Source organism: Trachypithecus francoisi, unplaced genomic scaffold, assembly GCF_009764315.1.
Source record: "Trachypithecus francoisi isolate TF-2019V2 unplaced genomic scaffold, Tfra_2.0 Lachesis_group4, whole genome shotgun sequence".
NCBI classification, from domain to species: Eukaryota; Metazoa; Chordata; class Mammalia; order Primates; family Cercopithecidae; genus Trachypithecus; species Trachypithecus francoisi.
In genome coordinates, this window is record NW_022681469.1 from 115,198,646 (window position 1) to 115,224,136 (window position 25,491).

At 45.7% G+C, this 25,491-nt stretch overlaps 1 protein-coding gene across 12 annotated transcripts in view; it reads left to right on the top strand.

Annotated features, from left to right (window-relative positions):
• STAG3 (stromal antigen 3) overlaps positions 1-25,491 on the top strand; it is a 39,778-nt gene that overhangs the window by 362 nt on the left and 13,925 nt on the right. For 8 of the 12 annotated variants that reach the window (XM_033192056.1, XM_033192049.1, XM_033192053.1 and 5 more), the window contains exons 2-18: positions 2,627-2,806; positions 4,196-4,298; positions 5,124-5,240; positions 9,181-9,277; positions 12,104-12,180; positions 12,463-12,667; positions 13,082-13,233; positions 19,897-19,970; positions 22,119-22,242; positions 22,722-22,820; positions 23,031-23,110; positions 23,420-23,527; positions 23,787-23,901; positions 24,210-24,315; positions 24,489-24,592; positions 25,174-25,266; positions 25,380-25,469. In XM_033192056.1, coding sequence (XP_033047947.1) covers positions 2,691-2,806; positions 4,196-4,298; positions 5,124-5,240; positions 9,181-9,277; positions 12,104-12,180; positions 12,463-12,667; positions 13,082-13,233; positions 19,897-19,970; positions 22,119-22,242; positions 22,722-22,820; positions 23,031-23,110; positions 23,420-23,527; positions 23,787-23,901; positions 24,210-24,315; positions 24,489-24,592; positions 25,174-25,266; positions 25,380-25,469 — 1,860 coding nt within the window. In that variant the 5' untranslated portion in view covers positions 2,627-2,690. Of the gene's footprint in view, positions 1-85; positions 180-2,626; positions 2,807-3,399; positions 3,668-3,703; positions 3,912-4,195; positions 4,299-5,123; positions 5,241-9,180; positions 9,278-12,103; positions 12,181-12,462; positions 12,668-13,081; positions 13,234-19,896; positions 19,971-22,118; positions 22,243-22,721; positions 22,821-23,030; positions 23,111-23,419; positions 23,528-23,786; positions 23,902-24,209; positions 24,316-24,488; positions 24,593-25,173; positions 25,267-25,379; positions 25,470-25,491 lie in introns of those variants that run through there. The other 4 variants (XM_033192051.1, XM_033192059.1, XM_033192058.1 and 1 more) reach the window with 4 other exon arrangements.

The following is a 25,491-nucleotide window of genomic DNA, read 5'->3' on the forward strand; positions in this document are numbered from 1 at the left end:
GAAGCCGGTTACCCCAGGGGCAGTCGTAGATATTTTTACCTTCTGGAAAAATGGGAAATGCACGCCTGCCTTTACTCCTTTTGCTTTTCCAGCTCTACTCTCATGGCGCTTCCACCCCCAAATCCTTAAGAGCCTCCCGTTCCATTCCAGGTGGAATCAGGTGCTAGTCCTCTAGAAACGTAAGCCTGGGGTCTTTCTGTATTTTTTTCTTATTTATTGGTTTAATTTTTTATTTCATTTCTAAGAACCCGTAAGTTCCCTTGCAGCAGGCAGTTTATACTTCCGAAGCCTCCAGAGAGGGGTGTGTCTGAAGCTGCCTTTCTGTTTGCCTTGCTTGGCTTTTTTTTTTCTTTTTTTTTTTTGAGACGGAGTCTCGCTCTGTCCGCCAGGCTGGAGTGCGGTGGCGCTATCTCGGCTCACTGCAAGCTCCGCCTCCCGGGTTCACGCCATTCTCTTGCCTCAGCCTCCCGAGTAGCTGGGACTACAGGCGCCCGCCACGGCGCCCGGCTTTTTTTTTTTTTGTATTTTTAGTAGAGACGGGGTTTCACTGTGGTCTCGATCTCCTGACCTTGTGATCCGCCCGCCTCGGCCTCCCAAAGTGCTGGGATTACAGGCGTGAGCCACCGCGCCCGCCTGCTTGGCTTTTTTTTAATTTAATTTTTTTTTTTTTTTTTTTTTTAGAGACAGGGCCTTGCTATGTGGCTCAGGCTGGTCTTGAACTCCTGGGCCCAAGCGATGCTCCCGCTTCGTCCTCCCAAAGTACTGGGATTATAGGCGGGAGCCACCTTGCACCACGCCTCAGCTTTTGGAGAGCAATTCCAAACTCACTGCCGAGTTTCTGGGGCCTTGGTGTCTAATCCCTTGGTGCTTTCTTTGTCTTATTTATTTGTCATTACTATTTTTTGAGACAGTCTTGCTCTGTTGCCCAGGCTGGAGTGCATGGTGCAGTCATAGCTCACTGCAGCCTCGACCTCCTGGGCTCAGGTGATCATCCCGCCTCATTCTCCGCAGTAGCTGGGACTACAGGTGCACCACCACGCCTGGCTAGTTGTTTTGTTTTGTTTCATAGAGACAGGGTCTTGCTATGTTGTCCAGGCTGATTTCGAACTGTTGGGGTTCTAGAACTATTCCCTTGGAAAGAAAGGGACTGGTCAGGGCCGGGGATGGAGAAGTGCTGTGATAGAAGCCCTTTCTTGTATTTCTTGTATTTCAGGCAGTCCTCCTGCTTCAGCCGCTCAAAGTGCTAGGATTCCAGGTTTGAGCCACCGTGGGCGCCTTGCCTTTTTTTTTTAAACCTATGAGTTAAATTCCCTTGCAGCAGGCAGTTTACACTTCTGAAGCTTCTAGAGAGGGCTGTGTCTGAAGCTGCCCTGGTGTGTGCTTTGCTCGGATTTTTTTTTTTTTTTTTGGACGCATCTCATGTTGCCAAGTCGTCTCAAACTGCTGGGCTCAAGCAGTCCTCCTACCTCAGCCTCATGAGTAGCTGGGACCACAGGTGTGCGCCACCACACATAGCTAGTTTTTGCTTATTTTTTGTAGAGATGGGGTCTTGCTATGTTGCCCAGGCTGGTCTTGAACTACTGGGCTCAAGCAGTCCTCCCGCCTCAGCTGCCTAAAGGTCTGGGATTACAGGTATGATCTGCTGCACCCAGCGTGCTTTTTTTTTCTTTTTTCTTTTTAAAGAAAAAACCTATGAGTTAAATTTACTTGCAACAGGCAGTTTGCACTTCCACAGCCTCTAGAGAGATGTGTCTGAAGCTGCCCTGGTGTGTGACTTCCTCAGCTGTTGGAGAGCAACTCCAAACCTGCTGGCCAGTTTCTGGGGAGGTGTTGTCCTTAATCCCTTGATGCCTTAGGTCAGCTCTGTCTTATTTATTTATTCTGAGATGGAGTTTAGCTCTTGTTGCCCAGGCTAGAGTGCAATGGCACAATCTCAGCTCACTGCAACTTTTGCCTTCCATGTTCAAGCGATTCTCCTGCCTCAGCCTCCCGAGTAGCTGGGATTACAGGCATATGCCATCACACCTGGCTAATTTTGTATTTTTAGTAGAGACAGGGTTTCTCCATATCGGTCAGGCTGGTCTCGAACCCCCGACCTCAGGTGATCTGCCTGCCTCGGTCTCCCAAAGTGCTGGAGTTACAGGCATGAGTCACCATGCCCAGCCATTTTTCTTATTTATTATTACTTTTTTTCTTCTTTTTTTTTGGGACAGGGTCTTGCTCTGTCACCCAGGCTGGAGTACAGTGGTGCGATCATAGCTCACTGTAGCCTTGAACTCCTGGACTCAAGCAGTCCTCCCACCTCAGCCTCCTGAATAGCTGAATACAGGCATGTGCTACCACACCTATTATTATTATTATTATTATTTGTAGAAATGGGGTCTTGCTGTATTGCCCAGGCTGGTCTTGAACTCCTGGGCTCAAGCCATCCTCCTACCTTGGCCTCCCAAAGTGCTGGGATTATAGGCATGAGCCATGGTGCCCAGCCTTTGTCTTAGTTTTTGGTCCCCCTCACCCGACCCCAGAGTTCTAGAACTATTCCCTTGGAAAGAAAGGGACTGGTCAGGGCCGGGGATGGAGAAGTGCTGTGATAGGAGCCCTTTCTTGTATTTCTTTCTTTCTCCAGCTGGATCGCCATACCTACCCTGCAGTCCTCATCGTCCTGGCGCCGTAGCTCCTCCTCTCCAAGCATGTCCTCCCCACTGCAAAGAGCTGCGGGAGGTGCTAAGAGGGCCTTGTCTGCATCTTCTAGTTCCTCTGCCAGTCTACCCTTTGATGACAGGGACTCAAACCATACATCAGAGGGGTAAGTAGATGTTGCATTGTGTGGCCACTTCCTGTGTCTGTCGCAGCCTTCCGCCTCTTGTTTCCCCACATTGATAATATGCGTGGGACTGTGTGAAAACACCAGAAGTGCTATACTCGTTCAGCACAGTGACACCCTCCCTCCAGCTCTAGGTGTTGGCGGTCTTAGGTGTTGTAGACATCAAAATAGTAGTACATCCTGTTTTTCTTTCTTTTTTTTTTTTTTTTGAGACGGAGTCTTGCCCTGTTGCCCAGGCTGGAGTGCAGTGGCGTGATCTCGGCTCACTGCAACCTCTGCCTCCCGGGTTCAAGCACATCCTATTTTTAATCCATTATCCATCTTATCTAAACCTCTCTTAAACACATTTCTATGTTCAGCATGTACAACCCCTGGTGGGGGCTGAGAGGTGGCAGATGGGGAGTAAAGAGTTCTTTATTTGTTGCCTGGCAAATTGTATATACTTTTTAGCCGGTGTCCCCTAGTTCTCCTACTTGAGGATTTTGTAAACAGGTCTGTGTATCTTTATTTATTACCATATGTGAGTTTATTCTGTGTAGGTTATAATAATATATCTTGGTTTTTTATGTTTCCAGAAGGAAAAAAGCTAATTTCATATAGATCTGCTTTATCCCCTGGCTGTTTTAATTGGCTTTCTCTGAATCATTTCTGTTTCTGTCAGTGCTACTGTGGGGGACCAGATTATATCAATGTTATAAACTTGAATTGATAAGACATGTGGTTTATGTTTCAAGGGGGTGAAATTTAGGTACATATTACTCTTCCATTTATGGTTGAGTGATAGATGACTTCCTGAGCCATGATTATTTTTCTCTACGAAGAGCAGTGATCTCTACCTGCTAAGTGAGTATCATTTGATTCTCTTATTCGGAGAGAATACTAGGAAGGGTTGTCCTTCCCCTGCCTCATTTCCTCATTCTTCGTCTCCATTGCTTTCACATGAAAGTTTTCCTTTAAGACTTTGTCTCAGCCGGGTGTGGTGTCTCAAGCCTGGGAGGCTGAGGTGGGTGGATCACCTGAGGTCAGGAGTTTGAGACCAGCCTGGCCAACATGAAACACCTGTAATCCCAGCTACTCAGAGGCTGAGGTAGGAGAATCGCTTGAACCTGGGAGGTGGAGGTTGCAGTGAGCCGAGGTCACGCCATTGCACTCTAGCCTGGGTGACAAGAGTGAAACTCCGTCTCAAAAAAAAACACAAAAGATTTTGTCCCAACTTCCTACTAATAAGAAGCTCATTTTTTCTTAAAATCCGAATATGTTTTTCTCATGGAGATGGGGTGCGGTGAGAGACAAGAGAAACTATAATTCATTAGCCTTTTATATGGAGGGAATAGGATGGTTGTATTTAAAGAGAACCATACTTTCTCACAGGAATAGTGACTCTTTGTTAGCTGATGAAGGCAGTGACTTTGAAGATAGCTTGAATCGCAGTGTGAAGAAGAGAGCAGCAAAACGACCACCGAAAACAACGCCGGTGAGTCAGCCATTTTTCTTTTGTTTTTGAATCTTGTGGGGGAAGCAACCCAGCTACTCTGGAGGCTGAGGCAGGAGAATGAAGCCAGAGGGCGGAGCTTGCAGTGTGCTGAGATCCTGCCACTGCACTCCAGCCTGGGCGACAGAGCAAGACTTTGTCTCAAAAAAAAAAAGCCTAAAAGAGGTTCAGGTGATATGGTTCATAAAAAGACAAGATTAAGGGACGGAAATAGGAAGAAGAGAAATTTCGAAGATAATAAGAGAAAAGGATGTTAGGATGTAGAGATACGGGAAAGGGACTCAAGAACTTTTTTTTTTTTCTCCTAGGGAAAAAAGTTAATAAATTTCATAATAGTATAAAAATCAAGGCCGGGTGCGGTGGCTCAAGCCTGTAATCCCAGCACTTTTGGGAGGCCGAGACGGGCGAATCACGAGGTCAGGAGTTCGAGACCATCCTGGCTAACACGGTGAAACCCCGTCTCTACTAAAAAATACAAAAAAGCTAGCCGGGCGAGGTGGCTGGCGCCTGTAGTCCCAGCTACTCGGGAGGCTGAGGCAGGAGAATGGCGTAAACCCGGGAGGCGGAGCTTGCAGTGAGCTGAGATCCGGCCACTGCACTCCAGGCCGGGCGACAGAGCGAGACTCCGTCTCAAAAAAAAAAAAAAAAAAAAAAAAAAAAAAAAAAATCAACTATTTCAGGACTGAGTCTAACTCAGATTCTGCTGTGGAATTGGCAGCTTAAGCCTACTTGTATGATAATGATGAAACCAAGTGTTAATATCACTTTTACCTTTTTTTATATTTCTGATCTCTTTATACATATCAGGTGGCAAAACATCCAAAGAAAGGGTCCCGAGTGGTACATGGTCATAACCGGAAACAGTCAGAGACACCAGCCAATGATCTTTTCAGTGCTGTGAAAGCCGCCAAAAGTGACATGCAGGTAAAGCAGTGTCTTACTTCTGTTGATACCATCTCACTTTTTGTAAGGTGGTAAGGACAAGTGTCTACAAACTTGATTTGATATGAACATTTTAGTGAGTATAACATATCAAAAAAGATAAGATTATGGGGTGAATCCTTGGAGTGATAGAAAGGTAACCTTGAATGAGAGAACGTGTTCTTTTCTTTTTTTTTTTTTTTGAGACACAATCGCTTTCCATCACCCAGGCTGGAGTGCAGTGGCACAGTCTCCACTCACTGGGTTCAAGCGATTCTCATGCCTCAGGTTCCCAAGTAGCTGGGATTACAGGTGCATGCCACCACGCCCAGCTAATTTTTGTGTTTTTAGTAGAGACGGGGTTTCGCCATGTTGGCCAGGCTGCTCTTGAACTCCTGACCTCAGGTGATACGCCCACCTCGGCCTCCCAAAGTGCTGGGATTACAGGCATGAGCCACTGCACCCAGCTTTGAGAGAGCATGTTCTTTTCTTAAAGGTATCACAGGAGTGATTATGCCTTTTTTGATTGATGGAGCAGATGAGGAGAGGCATTGCATGACATAGGAAGGAAGTTTGAATGTGGGTGGCACCTTGTTCACCCATGTTATTTTTTAGCTCCATCTTGACAATTGTACTTATTTTTTCCTCTCTCTTTCTTTTTTTATAATTTTATTGAAGTTCTAATAGCCAAAAGTGTACAAAGCTTATATGTAGTTTAAAAAATAAAAATGATCACCCAGATCTCTAGCCCCAGCTCAATAATTGAAACCTTAATAGTGCTGTAGAGATCCTTTGTGTACCTTCTTTCTACCCTACCTCACAGTCCCCTTATTACCAGTCGGTAGACACTAGAGTGAATTTTGTGTTAATCTTTCTCATCTTTCATTGTAGTGTTAACCACTATGAATGTGTACTTTAATTATGTAAATGAATCCATTATTCAGCCTTCTGTGATTTAATTATTTCAGTTAACATTGTTTGAGATTTATCCACATTAATGTGTAGTTTTATAGTTTCTGGAAAAATATTTAAAATTTTCAAACATACAGAATTTTGCTAGTTATATTTTTGTTATTTGATTTCTAACTTTATTGTATTGTAGTCAGGGAATGTAGTGTTTGAAATTTATGTAGGGGCTGGGCACAGTGGCTCACACCTGTAATCCCAGCACTTGGGGAGGCTGAGGCAGGCAGATCACTTGAGGCCAGTAGTTCGAGACCAGCCTGGCCAACGTGGTGAAACCCTGTCTCTACTAAAAATACAAAAATTAGCTGTGTGTGGTGGCGTTTGTCTATAATCCCAGCCGCTTGGGAGGCTGAGGCGTGAGAATTGCTTGAACCCAGGAGGCAGAGGTTGCAGTGAGCTGAGATTGTGCCATGGCACTCCAGCCTGGGTGACAGAGTGAGACTCTGTCTCAAAAAAAAGAAAAGAAAAGAAAAATTTATGGAGACTTAGCCTTATGGCCTAGTATTGAGTTGGTACTTTCATTTTATCTTTTCTGTTTCTTTTTCTCCCTTTGCTTGCTTTCCTTTGGATTTCTTATCTTCTACAAGGACCTGAGCACATTTTAATTCCAGTTGTCTTTTCCATCTTACATGCAGTTGTACAGTGTGTTAATTTTTTTTTTGAGACAGAGTCTTGCTCTGTCGCCAGGAGTGCAGTGACGCAATCTTAGCTCACTGCAACCTCTGCCTCCGGGGTTCATGCGATTCTCCTGCCTCAGCCTCCCTAGTAGCTGGGATTACAGGTGCATGCCACCTCGCCCAACTAATTTTTGTATTTTTAGCAGAGATGGGGTTTCACCATGTTGGCCAGGATGGTCTCGATCTCTTGACCTCATGATCCGCCTGCCTTGGCCTTCCAAAGTGCTGGGATTACGGGTGTGAGTCACCGCGCCTGGCCTTTTATTTCTTTTATTTTAGCCCATTCTCCCCCTCTATTATTTTTAAAATTTTATTACACGTAGTCATTTTGTAATCTATGGTAGATTATTATCTAAAGTCTTTGTGAATATAATTCTGTCAGTGCCTTGTTTCTTTGTATGTTTTACTAGGTTTTATTGTGAGCCACTCATTTTCCCTAGAGTTCTTATGTGTTGGAATTCTTTGGGGGCCTAGGTAAAGGTGGGTTGTTTTTTTTTTCCCTTGAGATGGAGTCTCACACTGTCGCCTAGGCTGGAGTGCAGTGGCTCTATCTCCACTCACTGCAAGCTCCGCTTCCCGGGTTCACGCCATTCTCCTGCCTCAGCCTCCTGAGTAGCTGGGACTGCAGGTGCCTGCTACCACACTTGGCTAAATTTTTTGTATTTTTTTTTTTTTTTAAGTAGAGACGGGGTTTCACCGTGTTAGCCAGGATGGTATTGATCTCCTGACCTTATGATATGCCTGCCTCGGCCTCCCAAAGTGCTGGGATTACAGGCATGAGCCAACACCCCTGGCCAAAGGTGGGTTTTTAAGAGAGGATCCTGCTTTTGCTTTGACAGTTGCCTGGGGACACTCCTGAATCACTTTTTTTTTTTTTTTTTTTTTTTTGAGACGGAGTCTCGCTCTGTCGCCCAGGCTGGAGTGCAGTGGCCGGATCTCAGCTCACTGCAAGCTCCGCCTCCCGGGTTCACGCCATTCTCCTGCCTCAGCCTCCCGGGTAGCTGGGACTACAGGCGCCCGCCACCTCACCCGGCTAGGTTTTGTATTTTGTTAGTAGAGACAGGGTTTCACCATTTTGGCCAGGATGGTCTCGATCTCCTGACCTCGTGATCCGCCCATCTCGGCCTCCCAAAGTGCTGGGATTACAGGCTTGAGCCACCGCGCCCGGCCTTTTTTTTTTTTGAGACAGGGTTTCATTCTTTCTAGGCTGGAGTTTAGTAGTGCTATCACAGCTCCCTGCTGGTTTGACCTCCCACAGTGGCGAGGTGGTGATCCTCCCACCTCAGCCTCTCTCATAGCTGGGACTATAGGCATGTGCCACCATTCCTGACTAATTATTCTGTTTTTGGTAGACCAGCCTGGGCAACATGAGTTTTACTTTACTTGGGTTACTGCTCCCAGCCTGAATCACTTTTAATTATCTGAATGATTATTCTGGGCTGAGTGTGGTGGCTCATGCCTGTAATCCCAGCATTTTGGGACGCTAAGGTGGACCTTACTTGAAGTCAGGAGTTCGAGACCAGCCTGGCCAATATGGTGAAACCCTGTCTCTACTAAAAATAGAAAAATTAGCCATTAGCCAGGCATGGTGGCACACACCTGTAATCCCAGCTACTTGGGAGGCTGAAGCAGGAGATTGCTTGAACTTGGGAGCTGGAGGTTATAGTGAGCTGAGATCACGCCATTGCACTCCAGTTTGGGCTACAGAGTGAGACTCTGTCCCCCCCAAAAAAAAGGAAAAAAAAAAGATTATTCTGATCATCTATGTGATGTGAATCTTGACTGCAAATCCAGATCTGAGGGCTCACTATGGTTATGAATTCTCAAGGAGAATTTTTTTTCCCTCCACTGCACCCTCAGGTCATAACAAACTAGTTTTCTTGCTGTCCCTATCTGCCCTGTAGGTTTAGTGTTCAGTCTCACTTCCTTGAGAATGTGACTTTGTGCAGGACCCAGCTTTATTTAGGTGCCTCCTCTTTGACTACTCATCTTGGAAAAAGCTTAGGCTCTATCTCCTGTGCTTTGCATTCCGTGCAGCCATCTGGATACAAAGTCAGGGTCCCCAGGGATTAATGAAACCTTTAGGGCAAAAGTCAGTTTGCTTACCTCCCGGGGTTGCTACTTAGACCTCATTTTTGACCTGTATGAAATTTTACCTTTCATTCTAGTTCACCAGTACATTGTGAAAGATGTTTTAAATGTTTTACAGAAGTTTAGATGGTTCAACTGGGAAGATCATATGGGATTTCTCTTCTGTCATATTGCCAGAAATAGAAGTCATCTACATTTTTTTTTCCTAGTCTTTGGTAGATGAGTGGCTGGATAGCTACAAGCAGGACCACGATGCAGGATTTCTGGAGCTTGTTAACTTTTTCATCCGATCTTGCGGATGTAAAGGTGAGGAAACTACTCCCCCTTTCTAATTCCCAGCCTTTTGTTCCTATATCACGAAATTCTTTCTCCATTTAGATAAGTAGGATTAGACATTTCCTAAATAAAGGAAGATGGTAAAGCATTAGAAAAATTTTACTTATTTAGGCTGGGCACTGTGACTCACACCTGTAATCCCAGCACTTTGGGAAGCTGAGGTGGGTGAATCACTTGAGGTCAGGAGTTTAAGACCAGCCTGGGCAACATGGTGAAACCCTACTAAAACACAAAAAATTATCTGGGTATGGTGGCTCATGCCTGTAGAATTGCTTGAACCCAGGAGGTGGAGGTTATAGTGAGCTGGGATAGCACCACTGCACTCTAGCCTGGCGACAGAGCCAGACTGTCTTCAAAAAAAAAGAGAAAAGTTTCACTTATTTAACTAAATTTTTTTATTGATAAATACGGGAAGTGATCCAGTAGGGAACCATGTTGGTTTAGAGGCAAGACACTTTGGGAAAAACAAGTAATCATGCTTATGTTATGGCACAAATTTGAAGACACCCTTTAGTCTTTCTAGGTGCAATAATCTGTTATTTTCTTACTCTTTATTTCCCAGCTACTTTGCCCATATTTCTCCTCTGTAGCTGTGGTACCCCCAGAACTCTTATTGTCATGGCTTAATTTATTGAGACAGATGGTCTCAGTCAGGTTGTATTATATAAGAAATCAGCACCTGGCTTAGTTTTATTGCTCTGTCTGTTTTTTGTTTGTTTGTTTGTTTTTTGGTTTTTGTGTTTTTTTTGAGACAGAGTCTCACTCTGTTGCCCAGACTGGAGTGCAGTGGCACAACCTTGGCTCACTGCAACCTCTACATCCTGGGTTTAAGCGATTCTTGTGCTTCAGCCTCCCAAGTAGCTGGGATTACAGGCGTGTGCCACCAAACGCGGCTAATGATTGTATTTTTAGTAGAGACGGGGTTTCACCAGGCTGGTCTTGAACTCCTGACCTCAGGTGATCCACCTGCCTCAGCCTCCCAAAGTGTTGGGATTACAGGCGCGAGCCATCGCATCCAGCCTGTTTTTTTGTTTTGTTGTTGTTGTTGTTTTTGGCACAGTTTTTCACTGCTTGATTCCTTTTTTTTTTTTTTGAGACGGAGTCTCTCTCTGTCACCCAGGCTGGAGTGCAGTTTTTTTTTTGTTTGTTTAAAAAACAAATCCTGGCCAGGCGTGGTGGCTCAAGCCTGTAATCCCAGCACTTTGGGAGACCGAGACGGGCGGATCACGAGGTCAGGAGATCGAGACCATCCTGGCTAACTCGGTGAAACCCCCTCTCTACTAAAAATACAAAAAACTAGCCGGGCGAGGTGGCGGGCGCCTGTAGTCCCAGCTACTCGGGAGGCTGAGGCAGGAGAATGGCGTGAACCCGGGAGGCGGAGCTTGCAGTGAGCTGAGATCCGGCCACTGCACTCCAGCTCGGGCGACAGAGCAAGACTCCGTCTCAAAAAAAAAAAAAAAAAAAAAAAAAATCCTGCCTCAGGTTTATTTGTACAAATAGTGCAGGAGGACACCAGTGCTTCTGTCCTCACATTGGAGACGGAGATCTGTACTCTGAAGCCTTTGTACAGCTTGGGGCACCTTTGGGAGCCTGAGCTGGAACTGAAGCTGGAGCTGCAGCCTGGGCCTTCATTTGATCCTTGGCCTTTGGCTGGCATACCCTGAGCCCCTTGGGATTGTGGGCATAAGCATGCTTCTCAAGCTTGGGGTGGGCAGTGTAGGCAAGTGGGCTTAACTTCCTTGGGCTTTACGAGAGGCTTGATAGCCTCGGCATGTGCACTTGTGGCCCTGGCATTGTTGCCCTGCATCACCATTTTTTTTTTTTTTTTTTTTTGAGACGGAGTCTCGCTCTGTCACCCAGGCTGGAGTGCAGTGGCGCGATCGCCACTCACTGCAAGCTCCGCCTTCCGGGTTCACGCCATTCTCCTGCCTCAGCCTCCTGTGTAGCTGGGACTACAGGCACCCGCCACCACGCCCGGCTAATTTTTGTATTTTTAGTAGAGACAGGGTTTCACCGTGTTAGTCAGGATGGTCTCGATCTCCTGACCTCGTGATCCGCCCATCTCGGCCTCCCAAAGTGCTGAGATTACAGGCGTGAGCCACCGCGCCCGGCCCATCTTTTTTTTTTTTTTTTTGAGACAGAGTCTCACTCTGTTGGCAGGCTGGAGTGCAGTAGTGCAATCTCAGCTCACTGCAACCTCCGCCTACTGGGTTCAAGTGATTCTCCTGCCTCAGCCTCCCGAGTGCCCACCACTATGCCCAGCTCATTTTTTGCATCTTTAGTAGAGATGGGGTTTCACCATGTTGGCCAGGCTGGTCTCGAATTCCTGACCTCATGATTCGCCCACCTTGGCCTCCCAAAGTGCTGGGATTACAGGCATGACCGACTGCGCCCAGCCGGTCTGCATCTTCTTTAGGCCCTTCTTGTTGTGCTTCTTGGCAAAGCACATATTCCTCAGGAACTTGGGGTCCATCCCCTTAAGAGATTTGTATGTTTGTGATTGGGGTTTCTTGATGCCATTTCTGTGCAGTTTTCAGCCTGATTGTGTGAGGTGTGGTTCTTGGATTTGGCCATGTCTACAGCATAACCTGTGGCTCCCTTCCTTTGGGTTTTTAGAGAGATTGCCTTATAGCAAATACAGCGTTGGATGTTGGCAGACTGTTGACCAGGGGGTCTTCTGATTCCCCACCTAAGCTCTTTGCAGAATATTTCCTTGCTTATCTTCAGGTATATCTGTAAATAATCATAGCATCCTCTTATTTTGCTTGTAAGCACCTCATATCCTTTATTCTTTAGGCACTGTGACCCCTGAGATGTTCAAGAAGATGTCCAACTCAGAGATCATCCAGCACCTAACAGAACAGTTTAATGAGGTGGAAGAAGACGACCAGGATCCTCTTACTCCTCTTATTTCAAAACAATGCCTATTATCCCCTTCTTTTTGATTCTGTGAAATAGGGTAGCTTTTAGAAGGAGGAATTCAGTCTCTTGGGGGTAAAAGAGATCTGAATATGCCTCTCAGATTGGGGAGAATACCTGGAAATGAGGTATAACAGAGGTATTTTTACTAGACTGTTGGGTTTTGACATCCAAGCCCGTATGACTTTATGGACCTTGTGATAACTTTCCCATCCTTTTCATGCATCCTTTTGTAGGACTCGGGGGACTATCCTCTGACAGCTCCAGGTCCATCCTGGAAGAAGTTCCAGGGCAGCTTCTGTGAGTTTGTGAGGACATTGGTCTGTCAGTGCCAGTACAGCCTCCTCTATGATGGCTTCCCTATGGACAACCTCATCTCCCTGCTCACTGGCCTCTCAGACTCACAAGTCCGCGCCTTCCGTCACACTAGCACCCTGGCTGGTGAGCATTCATTTTTACTCTGGACATTCTCCCGGGGATTTATAGGACTTTCCTCTGTTCTCCCATTCAGGGTCTTATTTCCTACCTGCATCTTGGCTTTTCACTTCAAGGCCATTCCTCTTTTATCCTAAACTTCAATCCAGTTTCTCACTAGTGGAATTTTGAGAAGGGGTAGATCACAGCAACAATTTCCAGGCTTGATATTTTTGTCAGAGCTCACCACTAGGCGTATGCTGATGGTTAGAAGAAGACCACAAGAGTTAGAGGGAAACAGTCCACTCTAGAACAGGCAGTCTTAGGATTTTAGGATCACCCTGCTCTGGCTTCTCATTTTCATTCTGTTTTTTCCTTCGACTCATCCTCTCTCCTCTGACCTAAATAATGATTTCTTTATCTCTTTTTCCTTACTCAAAGCCATGAAACTGATGACCTGCCTGGTAAGAGTTGCCCTCCAACTGAGTCTGCACCAAGATAACAATCAGCGTCAGTATGAGGCTGAAAGAAACAAGGGGCCAGGGCAGAGGGCGCCTGAGCGGCTGGAGAGCCTGTTGGAGAAACGCAAAGAGGTGAGGAGTGTTCCCTGCTTCTTCCTTCCCTTTTTCCTAACTTGCATCCACTTCTGCCACAGACCCCCTTATCAGGCCCTGGGCAGTCTTTCAAGATCATGGATAACAGAGTCTGGCAATAGTTTCATAGACCCATCCTGTAAGGGGTCATTACATGTTCATCTTGTTTCTGGATTGTGGGCTCAATAAATAATGTGTAATTTAGAGTTCTCTCTAATTCCACTTTTGCTCAGTTTTTCTTTGTCAGCACTCATTGTCAGAAGTGTTTAAGTGCTGTACCTGCCTGTCATGCAAGGAATTTTTGACCTACTTGTCAAGTGTGCATGCAGTGTGCAAGTGATCGCAGGAGTACTAAAAGGCAACCATTGACAAGGGAGACCATATTTTCAAGGAATGGAAAGAGCACAGGCCTTCCAGTGAACTCCTGGCTTTAAATTCTGTTCCATTTAGTCACTAGCTCCATAGCCTTATGTAACCTCTCTTCAGTTTTCTTTTCGTTAAAAAAAAAAAGGGATAATCTCACCTTTTTGTGAAGAATAAATGAGATGATGAGTAAATTTCCTCAGCTGGCACATAGTAGATACTTGTTTTGTTTCCTTTTAAACTTAAGGATGACCACTGGAGGGCATAAGCCGTAGCAAAATCTTTTACGCTGATGAAATCTTTAATCAGCTGGGTCCATCATAAGAGTAACACTACTGATGTGTTCTCCTCACTCTCTGTTAGTGTCTTAAGACCCCTCCTGTGAGGTTGGCAGGGCTCACCATGTCTGACCATATCACTTGGCTGTTTCTCCAGCCCTCACAAAAGATCTCTTCCATTCTAAATCACTAGAGAAGGAAACTTTCTACTTCCCTCATTCTCTTTTGTTATTTTTCATTGTCAGGTTGATCTTAAAAGCTTATGTGTATTAATCTATCCTGGATTTTAAATTATGTATACTAGTGCAAATCTTTCTTTCTCTTTTTTTTCTTTTTTTGGCTTCTCCGGGCTCTAGCTTAATCAATTATCATTATAATTCTCCCATTTTATCCTTAATTTCTTTCTCCCCACTCTTTTCTTCTCTCCACTTATAAATATATGTAGGCTCTTGAATCTTTATTTCATTCTGCTTCTCTGTGAGTTACTCTTTTTTCCATCCTTCCTTTTAGGATAGTATTTCCTTACTTCTTTAATGTCCAACTAACTGAATCCTTTTTGCTACCTATTTCCCCATTTTTCTTTGAAACTGTTCTTTCCAAACCAATGACTTCCTAATTCCTAAAGCCAGTAACCTTTTCTCAGTCTCCCTTTCCCAAATATTTTACATATTTGCTTCACCTACTTTTGCTATTTTACTGTAAAATATGGACATATAGGTACTTCAGCCCTAATGACTTCAGTATGTCCTGTCGAAAATGATACGTTATTCTTACATAATTGAAGAGGTGGGGTCTGTTGTCTTAAAGAATGTTCCCTTGGCCGGGCGCGGTGGCTCAAGCCTGTAATCCCAGCACTTTGGGAGACCGAGACGGGCGGATCATGAGGTCAGGAGTTCGAGACCATCCTGGCTAACACGGTGAAACCCCGTCTCTACTAAAAAATACAAAAAGCTAGCCGGGCGAGGTGGCTGGCGCCGGTAGTCCCAGCTACTCGGGAGGCTGAGGCAGGAGAATGGCGTGAACCTGGGAGGCGGAGCTTGCAGTGAGCTGAGATCCGGCCACTGTACTCCAGCCTGGGAGACAGAGCAAGACTCCGTCTCAAAAAAAAAAAAAAAAAAAAAAGAATGTTCCCTTTCTCCTTATAATTCTGTTTCTTTAGTATCTATTGTTCATGTGATCCAGGATTTTTCAACAATGGCACTATGGACGTTGAGGGGCTGTCCTGCCATGGTAGGATGTTTAGCAGCATCTCTGGCCTTTTATCTACTAGATAGATACCAGTAGTACCCTGCCCCCCTCCCCCCCACCCACCAAGTTGTGGCAGCTAAAAAAATCTTTAGACACTACTAAATCTCCCTTGGGGAACAAAATTAGCCCCAGTTAAGAACCACTGATCTAATCCCTTTGTTCTCATTTTTGCTAGTTCCACTTCTATTAACTGCACTTAACAAAAAATTTGTTTTCCAAATTGTTAGAAACATATGGGCATCATACCTCGAAGATCTTGCAGGTTCAATTCTAGACCACCACAATAAAGTGAATGTTGAAGTACAATGAGTCACACAATCAAAAAATCGAAATTTTTATTTCTCAGTGCATATGAAAGTTATGTTTACACTGTAGTCTGTTAAGTGTGCATGACTATTGTCTAAAAAACAGTGTATGTTCCTTAATTTAAAAATATTTTATTGCTAAAAAGTGCTAATGGCAATCTGAACCTTTAGCGAGTTATATCTTTTTGTTGGTGGAAGGTCTTGCTTCCATGTTGATGGCTGCTGACTGATCAGGGTAGTGGTTGCTGAAGGTTAGGGTGGCTGTGGCAATTTCTTAAAATAAGACAACAGTGAAGTTTGCTGCATCTATTGACTCTTCCATTTACAAAAGATTTCTCTGTAACATGAAATGCTGTTTGATGACATTTTACCCACAATAGAAATTCTTTCAAAACAAGAGTCAATTCTCTCAAGCCCTCGTGCTGCTTAATCAGGTAAGTTTAGGTAATAGTCTGAATCATTTGTTGTCATTTCAACAATATTCACAACCTCTTCACCAGAAATAGATTCCATTTCAGGAAACCACTTTCCTTGCTCATTCATAAGAAGTAATTCCTTATTTGTTCAAGGTCATGAAATTGTAGCAATTCAGCCACATTTTCAGTCTCTACTTCTAGTTCTCTTGCTATTTCCACCATATCTGTAGTTACTTCCTCTACTGAAGTCTTAAACCTCTCAAAGTCATCCATGAGGGTTAGAATCAACTTAACTCTTGTTACTGTTGATATTTTGACCTCCTCCCATGAACCACAAATGTTCTTAATGGCATTTAAAACGGTGAATCCCGGCCGGGCGCGGTGGCTTAAGCCTGTAATCCCAGCACTTTGGGAGGCCGAGACGGGCGGATCACGAGGTCAGGAGATCGAGACCATCCTGGCCAACACAGTGAAACCCCATCTCTACTAAAAAAAAAATACAAAAAACTAGCCGGGCAAGGTGGCGGGCTCCTGTAGTCCCAGCTACTCGGGAGGCTGAGGCAGGAGAATGGCGTAAACCCAGGAGGTGGAGCTTGGAGCTTGCAGTGAGCTGAGATCTGGCCACTGCACTCCATCCAGCCTGGGCGACAGAGCGAGACTCCGTCTCAAAAAAAAAAAATAAATGGTGAATCCCGGCCAGGCACAGTGGCTCACACCTGTAATCCCAGCACTCTGGGAGGCCAAGTCAGGTAGATCATATGAGGTCAGGAGTTTGAGACCAGCCTGGCCAACATGGAAAAACCCATCTCTACTAAAAATACCAAAATTAGCCAGGTGTGGTTGTGTGTGCTTGTAATCCCAGCAACTTGCGAGGCTGAGGCAGGAGAATTGCCTGAACCCAGGAGGCAGAGGTTGCAGTGTGCCAAGATCACACCACTGCACTCTAGCCTGCACTATGGAGACTCCATCTCAAAAAATAAATAAATAAATAAAAGTAAAGTAAAGTAAAATGGTAAATCCTTCCCAGACGGGGGGTTGGGTTGTTCTGGTTTTTGTTTTTTGTTTTGAAGACAAGATCTTGCTGTGTTGCCTAGACCAGAATGCACTGGTACAGTCACAGCTTACTGCAGCCTCAACCTGCTGTGCTCAAGTGATATTCCTGCCTGATCCTTCCAAATTTCTGGAACTACAGATTGCATACTACACCTGGCTAGTTTTTGTTTTGTTTCTTTAGAGACAGGTTCTCACTATGTTGCCCAGGCTAGTCTTGAACTCCTGGGTTTAATCAGTCCTCCCACCTCAGCCTCCCAAAAAGTTGGGATTGTAGGCATGAGCCACCATGCCTAACCCCAGGAGGTTTTAAATGGACTTTGCCCAAATCATCAGAGGAATCACTGTGGCAGCTATAGCCTTTTGAAATGTATTTTTGAAATAATAAGACTTGAAAGTTGAAATTACTCCTTGGTTCCATGGGCTGCAAAATGGATGTTCTGTTAGTAGGCATGAAAAAAGCAACATGGATCTCCTTGTACATCTTCACCAGAGCTCTTGGGTGACCAGGTACATTGTGATTGAACAGTAATATTTTGAAAGGAATCTTTTTTTTCTGAGCCATAGTTCTCACCCATGTGCTTAAAATATTCAGGAAACCATGCTGTAAACAGATGTGATATCAGTTAGGCTTTGTTGTTTCATTTATGGACATAGGGAGAGTAGATTTAGCATAATTCTTAAGGGCTATAGGATTTTTAAAATGGTAAATGAGTGTTGGCTTCAGCTTAAAGTCACCAACTGCATTAGTCCCTAACAAAGAGTCAGGCTGTCCTTTGAAGCTTTGAAGCCAGGCATTGACTTCTCCTCAATAGCTGTGAACGTCCTAGATGGCATTTTCCAATATAAGGCAGTTTAGTCCACATTGAAAATCCATTGTTTAGTGTAACCACCTTCATCAATGATCTTAGCTAGATTTTCATGATAACTTGTTGCTTCTCTGTCAGTATTTGCTGCTTCACCTTGTACTTTTATGTTACGGAGAGGGCTTCTTTCCTTAAACTTCATGAACTAACTTCTAGCTTCAAACTTTACTTTTGTGGCTTCCTTACTTTGCTTAGCCTTCATAGAATGGAATACAGCTAGGATATTAATCAGGATTGGGCTTTGGCCGAAGGGAATGTTGTGGCTGGTTTGATCTTCTGTTCCGACTACTAAAAACTATCTCTGTATCAGCAATAAGACTGTTTAACTTTCTTACCCTTTGTGTGTTCACTGGAGTAGCGTTTTTAATTTCTTTCAAGAATTTTTCTTTTGCATTCACAAATTGACTGTTTGGTACAAGAAGCCTAGCTATCAATTGACCTGTCTTGGCTTTCAACTAAGCTTCATCATTTCTTTTTTTTTTTTTTTCTTTTTGAGACAGAGTCTCTCTTTGTTGCCCAGGCTGGAGTGCAATGGCTTGATCTCGGCTCACTGCAACCTCCGCCTCCCAGGTTCAAGCAATTCTCCTGCCTCAGCCTCCTAAGTAGCTGGGATTATAGGCATCTGCTACCGTGCCTGGCTAATTTTCTTTTTTTTTTTTTTTTTTTTTTTTTTTTTTTGAGACGGAGTCTCACTCTGTCGCCCAGGCTGGAGTGCGGTGGCGCGATCTCCACTCACTGCAAGCTCCCCCTCCCGGGTTCACGCCATTCTCCTGCCTCAGCCTCCCGTGTAGCTGGGACTACAGGCGCCTGCCACTACGCCCGGCTAATTTTTTTTGTATTTTTAGTAGAGGCAGGGTTTCACCGTGTTAGGATGGTCTCGATCTCCTAACCTCGTGATCCACCCATCTCGGCCTCCCAAAGTGCTGGGATTACAGGCGTGAGCCACCGCGCCCGGCCATTTTCTATTTTTAGTAGAGACGGGGTTTCACCATGTTGGTCAGGCTGGTCTTGAACTGACCTCAAGTGATTTGCCCACCTCAGCCACCCAAAGTGCTGGGATTATAGGTGTGAGCCACCACACCTGGCCTCTAAGCTTAATCATTTCTAGCTTTTGATTTAAAGTGAGAAACATGTGACTCTTCCTTTCTTTTGGACACTTAAGAGGGTTATTAATTGACCTAATTATAATATTTTTGTGTCTCAAGGAATGAATAGGGAGACCTGAGGAGAGAGAGACAGGGAAACTCTTGTTGGTAGAGTATTCAGAACACATACAACATTTGTTAAGTTTGCCATCTTATATGGGCACAGTTCGTGGTACCCCAAAACAGTTACAGTAGTAACCTCAGGCTGGGTGTGATGGCCCATGCCTATAATCCCAGTACTTTGGGAGGTTGAGGTGGAAGGATTTCTTGAGCCCAGGAGTTCAAGACCAGCCTGGGCAAACATAGGGAGACCCTGTTTCTACAAAAAAAATTTTTTTAAACTAACTGGGTGTGGTGGCATGCATCTGAACTCCCAGCTACTCGGGAGGCCGAGGCAGGAGGATCTCTTGAGTCCAGGAGGTGGAGGCTGCCATAAGCCATGGTCACACCACTGTACCTCAGCCTGGGTGCCAGAGTGAGACCCTGTCTCATAAAAAAAAAAAAAAGTAACATTAAAGATTACTGATCACAGATAACCATAACAGGTACCATAATGAAAAAGTTTATAATATTGTGAGAATTACCAAAAAGTGCCACAGGGACACAAAGTGAGGATATGCTATTAGACAAATGGTGCTGATAGGTATGCCCAATGCAGGGTTGTCACACACCTTTAGTAAACAATGTTTGCAAAACAATGAAGCAAAGTGCAATAAAGTGAGATATGCTTGTATAATACCAGCTAGGGCTTCTGAATAGTCAGAATAACCACATGCAGAGGGGATATTATTTTTACTAAACACAAACTTCTGAGGCATTAGTTGACTATACAGCTTCTTCCAGAATTAGGTTTAAAAGACAGCATAGGATTACAGGGGTTCACACTATCCTATGATAAACAGGAAGTAGGTGGAAGTTGTACTTTTTTGTAACTTCAGGGCCTTATGCTTGTTAGAGTACGAGAGATTAATTCGTTTCTCCCTGTCCTCCAGCTCCAAGAGCATCAAGAGGAGATTGAGGGGATGATGAATGCCCTCTTCAGGGGTGTCTTTGTTCATCGGTACAGGTGAGCTAATGGGATTCTCTTATTGAAGCAGCTGGCCTTTGGTTATGGAATCTGAGGAAGTGAACAAGGTTCCTCCCCTCCAACCCTTAGTTATTTGGTTAGTCCCAGAATTAATGTGGCTGGAGCAAAAACTCTTAACAACAAATGTTTCAAATTGGTGAGGTTTAGTTTATCACCACCTACAAAGGATCTTATAAGTGCTTCTGGGAGAAAATAAGAGAATAAAGCATTGCTGAGTATTTTCCTGCTCCAGTTTTGCCCCAGATCTGCCCCAACTCCTCATCTTTCTGGGGTTGGAGACTTGAGAATAAGAGCAGAGAACAGAAAGGCGGGACTTTTCTGAGGGATGCATGCAGCCTGGTGAGCCTTTTCCTGGCCCAGCCTGCTGTCTTACTGTGCGAAGGGCAGGGGAGTTTTATATTGTTTAAAGACCTGATCAAGTTAAGTTAAAAAGAGTATCTGTAGGCTGGGCGTGGTGGCTCATGCCTGTAATCCCAGCACTTTGGGAGGCCAAGGCAGGCAGATCACCTGAGGTCAGGAGTTCACAACCAGCCTGACCAACATGGAGAAACCCCGTCTCTACTGAAAATACAAAATTAGCCAGATGTGATGGCGCATCCCTGTAATCCCAGCCACTTGGGAGACTGAAGCAGGAGAATCACTTGAATCCGGGAGGTGGAGGTTGTGGTGAGCCGAGATCATGCCATTGTACTCTAGCCTGGGCAACAAGAGTGAAACTCTGTCTCTCTCTCTCTCTCTCTCTCTCTTTCTCTCTCTCTCTCTCTCTCTCTCATATATATATATATATATATATATACACACACACACACACACACACACACACACACATATTTATGGTATCTGTAGATGTTTCTGACTCTTACCTAGGTTTCACTTCTGTCTTTCCAGACCCTTTCAGCTGATTTAACCTTTTCTTAATGTGGAATTAAAACACACTCAGGGCCGGGCATGGTGGCTCACACCTGTCATCCCAGCACTTTGGGAGGCCGAGGCAGGTGGATCACAAGGTCAGGAGATGGAGACCATGGTGAAACCCGGTCTCTACTAAAAATACAAAAAATTAGCCGGGCCTGGTGGCAGGCATCTGTAGTCCCAGCTACTCAGGAGGCTGAGGCAGGAGAATGGTATGAACCTGGGAGACTGAGCTTGCAATGAGCCGAGATGGCACCACTGCACTCCAGCCTGGGCAACAGAGCGAGACTCTGTCTCAGAAAGAAAAAAAAAAACCCCACACTTCGGCCAACAGCTGAATGAACCTTTTTTCTTTGGGGACGGAGTCTCACTCTGTCGCACAGGCTGGAGTGCAGTGGTGCAATCTCAGCTCACCACAACCTCCACCCCCTGGGTTCAGGCAATTCTGCCTCAGCCTCCCAAGTAGCTGGGACTACAGGCGTCCCCCACCATGCTTGACTAATTTTTGGCCACCATGCCCCGCCTGAATGAACTTTCAAAATTGGGTTTTAAAAGAGGTATGGAGGCCGGGTGCAGTGGCTCACACCTTTAACCCCAGCACTTTGGGAGGCCAAGATGGGCAGATCACTTCAGGTCAGGAGTTTGAGACCAGCCTGGCCAACATAGTGAAACCCCATCTCCACTAAAAATACAAAAAGGTAGCTGGGCGTGGTGGTGTACCTGTAATCCCAGCTACTCGGGAGGCGGAGGCAGGAGCATCACTTGAACTAGAGAGGTAGTGGTTGCAGTGAGCCGAGATTGTGCCTGGGCAACAGGTGGAGTGGAGAATTAGGCTTTACAAGGCTGGTGTTTAACTATTTTATGGTTTGGTAACAGAAAATATTTACTAACTGGTTACGGCACATTTTTGTAGTCCTAGCTACTTGGGAGGCCAAAGTGGGAAGATAACTTGAACCCAGGAGTTCCAGGCCAGCTTGGGCAACATAGCAAGAGACCCCATCCCTTAAAAAAAAAAAAGAAAAAGAAAAAATATTTACATGTATTTTGCTATATATATATATATAGTATTTACATCGGGAGGAAGAAATGAAAGGCGTGGGGTGCATGGCATTTCAAGAACATAAATTCTTCCATGAGAGGGTGTTATCTGGTAGGATGGAAAGTGAGTTTGAAGAGAGGGTGACTATAAGAGTCAACTTATCTGTCTGTGTCTAGGGATGTCCTTCCTGAGATCCGTGCTATCTGCATCGAGGAAATTGGGTGTTGGATGCAAAGCTACAGCACTTCTTTCCTCACCGACAGCTATTTAAAATATATTGGTTGGACTCTGCATGATAAGGTGGGATTTGAGTCAGTTTCCTTTTCCGTTTCCCTCATCTTTTTCCTCACCTTTTCCTGGGCCTGCCACTGAGATATTTTACCTAGTGAGCAATGATTAACCCATCAAGACACTGAACCTTGAAACTCCCTAGCACTGGGGAGGGTAGGATAAGGTAGAGAGAGACATATCCAGGAGATAAAATGACTCAAAACATGAGGTATGGGGAGAGAGACTTTCCCATGGAAGAGAGTTATTGATGGATGGTAATGCAGGTGCTAAGGGGCAGCCAAAGTATCCTTCTCATGAGTACTGCTGTGATCCTTTTGTTTTTTAAGTAAGAAGACAGCTGTTAATTGTTTCTGACATCTCAGAGTCCTCAGTATAGGAGACACCCAAGCTATAATGAGGGATCAGAGAGGGGAGTCTGGAGGCTCAGTGGGGGCAAGTAGAGTATGGTTAGTCTTGTTTCCATTCTCCTGGTTTTCCTTCCTCATCAGCACCGAGAAGTCCGTCTGAAGTGCCTGAAGGCCCTGAAAGGGCTGTATGGCAACCGGGACCTGACCGCACGTCTGGAGCTCTTCACCAGTCGCTTCAAGGTGAAATGGGTGGCGCTCTTTGGCTTGGCTCTTTGTCGTGATTCCCATTTCCCCACCTTGTATCTTTCTACTCCTCATGCTCTAAGATGTCTTGGCTATCCCAGCATCTTCCTCTGTGTAGGTACTCTCTTTAGGAATTTCTGATTCTAAGAGAGCAGAATGTTTGGAATTTGCATAATGAGATATTGAGTGACTTTCTCCTTTCTGCAGGACCGGATGGTTTCCATGGTCATGGACAAAGAGTACGATGTGGCAGTGGAGGCCGTCAGATTACTGATACTTATCCTTAAGTGAGTCCTGGGAAGAGGGGAGGCCAGTGTCTCAGACCTTTGCCCCTTCCAGGGTCCTCTCCCTCCACCTGTCCTAGCTGACTCTTCTGTCTGTGCAGGTTGACTGAGGTCATTCCTGAGTTGCAGTATCTCGAGGGGGAAATATTTCTGTCTTCTCTAACTCCCCATACTCCTTTGTCTTCCACTCTCCATTTAGAAGTTCTTTGTGAGTTATGTCCTTGTTGCTTTTGCCTCTTTTTGTTTCTAGCCTTGGTTGTGCCAGAAGACAATGTCGCTATTCACACACTCTTTCTGCTTTTCTGTGGGCAGGAACATGGAAGGGGTGCTGACGGACGCAGACTGCGAGAGCATCTACCCCGTTGTGTATGCCTCTAATCGAGGCCTGGCCTCTGCTGCAGGCGAATTTCTGTACTGGAAGTGAGTAGGGCCCCTTTTATTTCTTTAACACCACTCTCTCAGGTTCTCTCCCCCATTTGCTGCTGCCCTACCTAAGGCCTCCCCATCTCCATGGAAGTCTCTCTGGTGTCTCCTTTCCTGTCTCTGCTCCTTGGGGCTTTCCTTAGCTCTGCACCTCCTTTTCCTTAATCTCCTTGGGCCATCTCCTCTCTCTGTGGTCATCGTTACACTTCCTTGTTTCCTTCTGTGCTGAGCCCTTTCCTTATGTCCTTTCCACCAGACTCTTCTACCCTGAGTGCGAGATAAGAACGATAGGTAGAAGAGAGCGACGCCAGAGCCCAGGCGCCCAGAGGACTTTCTTCCAGCTTCTGCTGTCCTTCTTTGTGGAAAGCGAGGTGACATACACAGAGATGAAGTCTGGCTGTTGTGCATAGGACCTGCAAGTGGGCTGGGCTTGGTGGCTCACGCCTGTAAGCCCAGCGCTTTGAGAGGCTGAGGTGGCAGAATCCTTTAAGCCCAGGAGTTTGAGACCAGCCTGGGCAACATAGTGAGACCCTGTCTCTACTGGAAAAAAAAAAAAAAAAGACAAATGGAGAAGGATGGGGGTGGACACTGTAGGAAGGAGAGCGATATTTAATCAATGACCACTTCCTAGGGTGTTTTAATATGCCATCACTAACTCCCCATGCACCTCCTTCCCCAGCTCCACGACCATGCTGCTTACTTAGTAGACAGCCTGTGGGACTGTGCAGGGGCTCAGCTGAAGGACTGGGAGAGTCTGACAAGCCTGCTGCTGGAGAAGGACCAGAGTGCGTGCCACATGGAGCCAGGGACAGGGACCTTCCACTTCCTAGGGTGAAACCAGGAGAGATTGCTTGCCTGACTTGTACAAGGCAGCAAGAGTGGCATGGGGTTGGGGGAACTTGGAGTTAGAAGGTGGCTAATCTTTGATTCTGTGTTTTTGATCCTCCTGGCACTCCAGACCTGGGTGATGTGCAGGAAAGCACACTGATAGAAATCCTTGTATCCAGTGCCCGGCAAGCTTCAGAGGGGCACCCACCTGTGGGCCGGGTCACTGGGAGGAAGGTATGGCATGAGGGTGGAGTGGGTAGGTCATAATACTCAATCCTGACAGGCATTGTGCATCCTTACCCTTCGGGCCAGGGTTAGGGTGCTCCTTCTACCCTTTAAAGAATTTCATTTCCAGAAAAAAGGGCTGAGTGTGGTGGCTCATGCCTATAATCCCAGCACTTTGGGAGGCCGAGGTGGGCGGATCACGAGGTCAGGAGATCGAGACCATCCTGGCTAACATGGTGAAACCCCATCTCTACTAAAAATAAAACAAAAAAATTAGCCGGGCGTGGTAGTGGGCACCTGTAGTCCCAGCTGCTTAGGAGGCTGAGGCAGGAGAATGGCGTGAACCTGTGAGGCGGAGCTTGCAGTGAGCTTAGATCGTACCACTGCACTCCAACCTGGGCAACAGAGCGAGACTGTCTCAAAAAAAAAAAAAAAAGGGAATTTCATTTCCAGAGAAAAGAAATATCGTGGGAGCTGCCGAGTTCTCTTTTCCTTCCAGGCAGATAAGGTCACGGGGAGGAGGACTGCACACACCCCCTGCACCAGTGTTTCTTTACACCTCCCCCACCCCCAAGTGACTCTCATTCCAGGGCTTAACCTCTAAGGAGCGCAAGACCCAAGCTGATGACAGGGTGAAGTTGACTGAGCACCTCATCCCCCTGCTGCCCCAGCTCCTGGCCAAGGTACCACTCAGCATCACACCATGAGAAGTGAAAGGAAATGGCCTCTATGGGGGTGGGAGTAGGAATTAGCAATGTGTCAACTCCTAAGGAGGCCTCCCTGTCAATCATCACAGTTCTCAGCTGATGCAGAGAAGGTCACTCCCCTGCTCCGGCTTCTCAGCTCATTTGACCTCCACATCTACTGCACTGGGCGCTTGGAGAAGGTAAGGAGATAGATTTCCTATA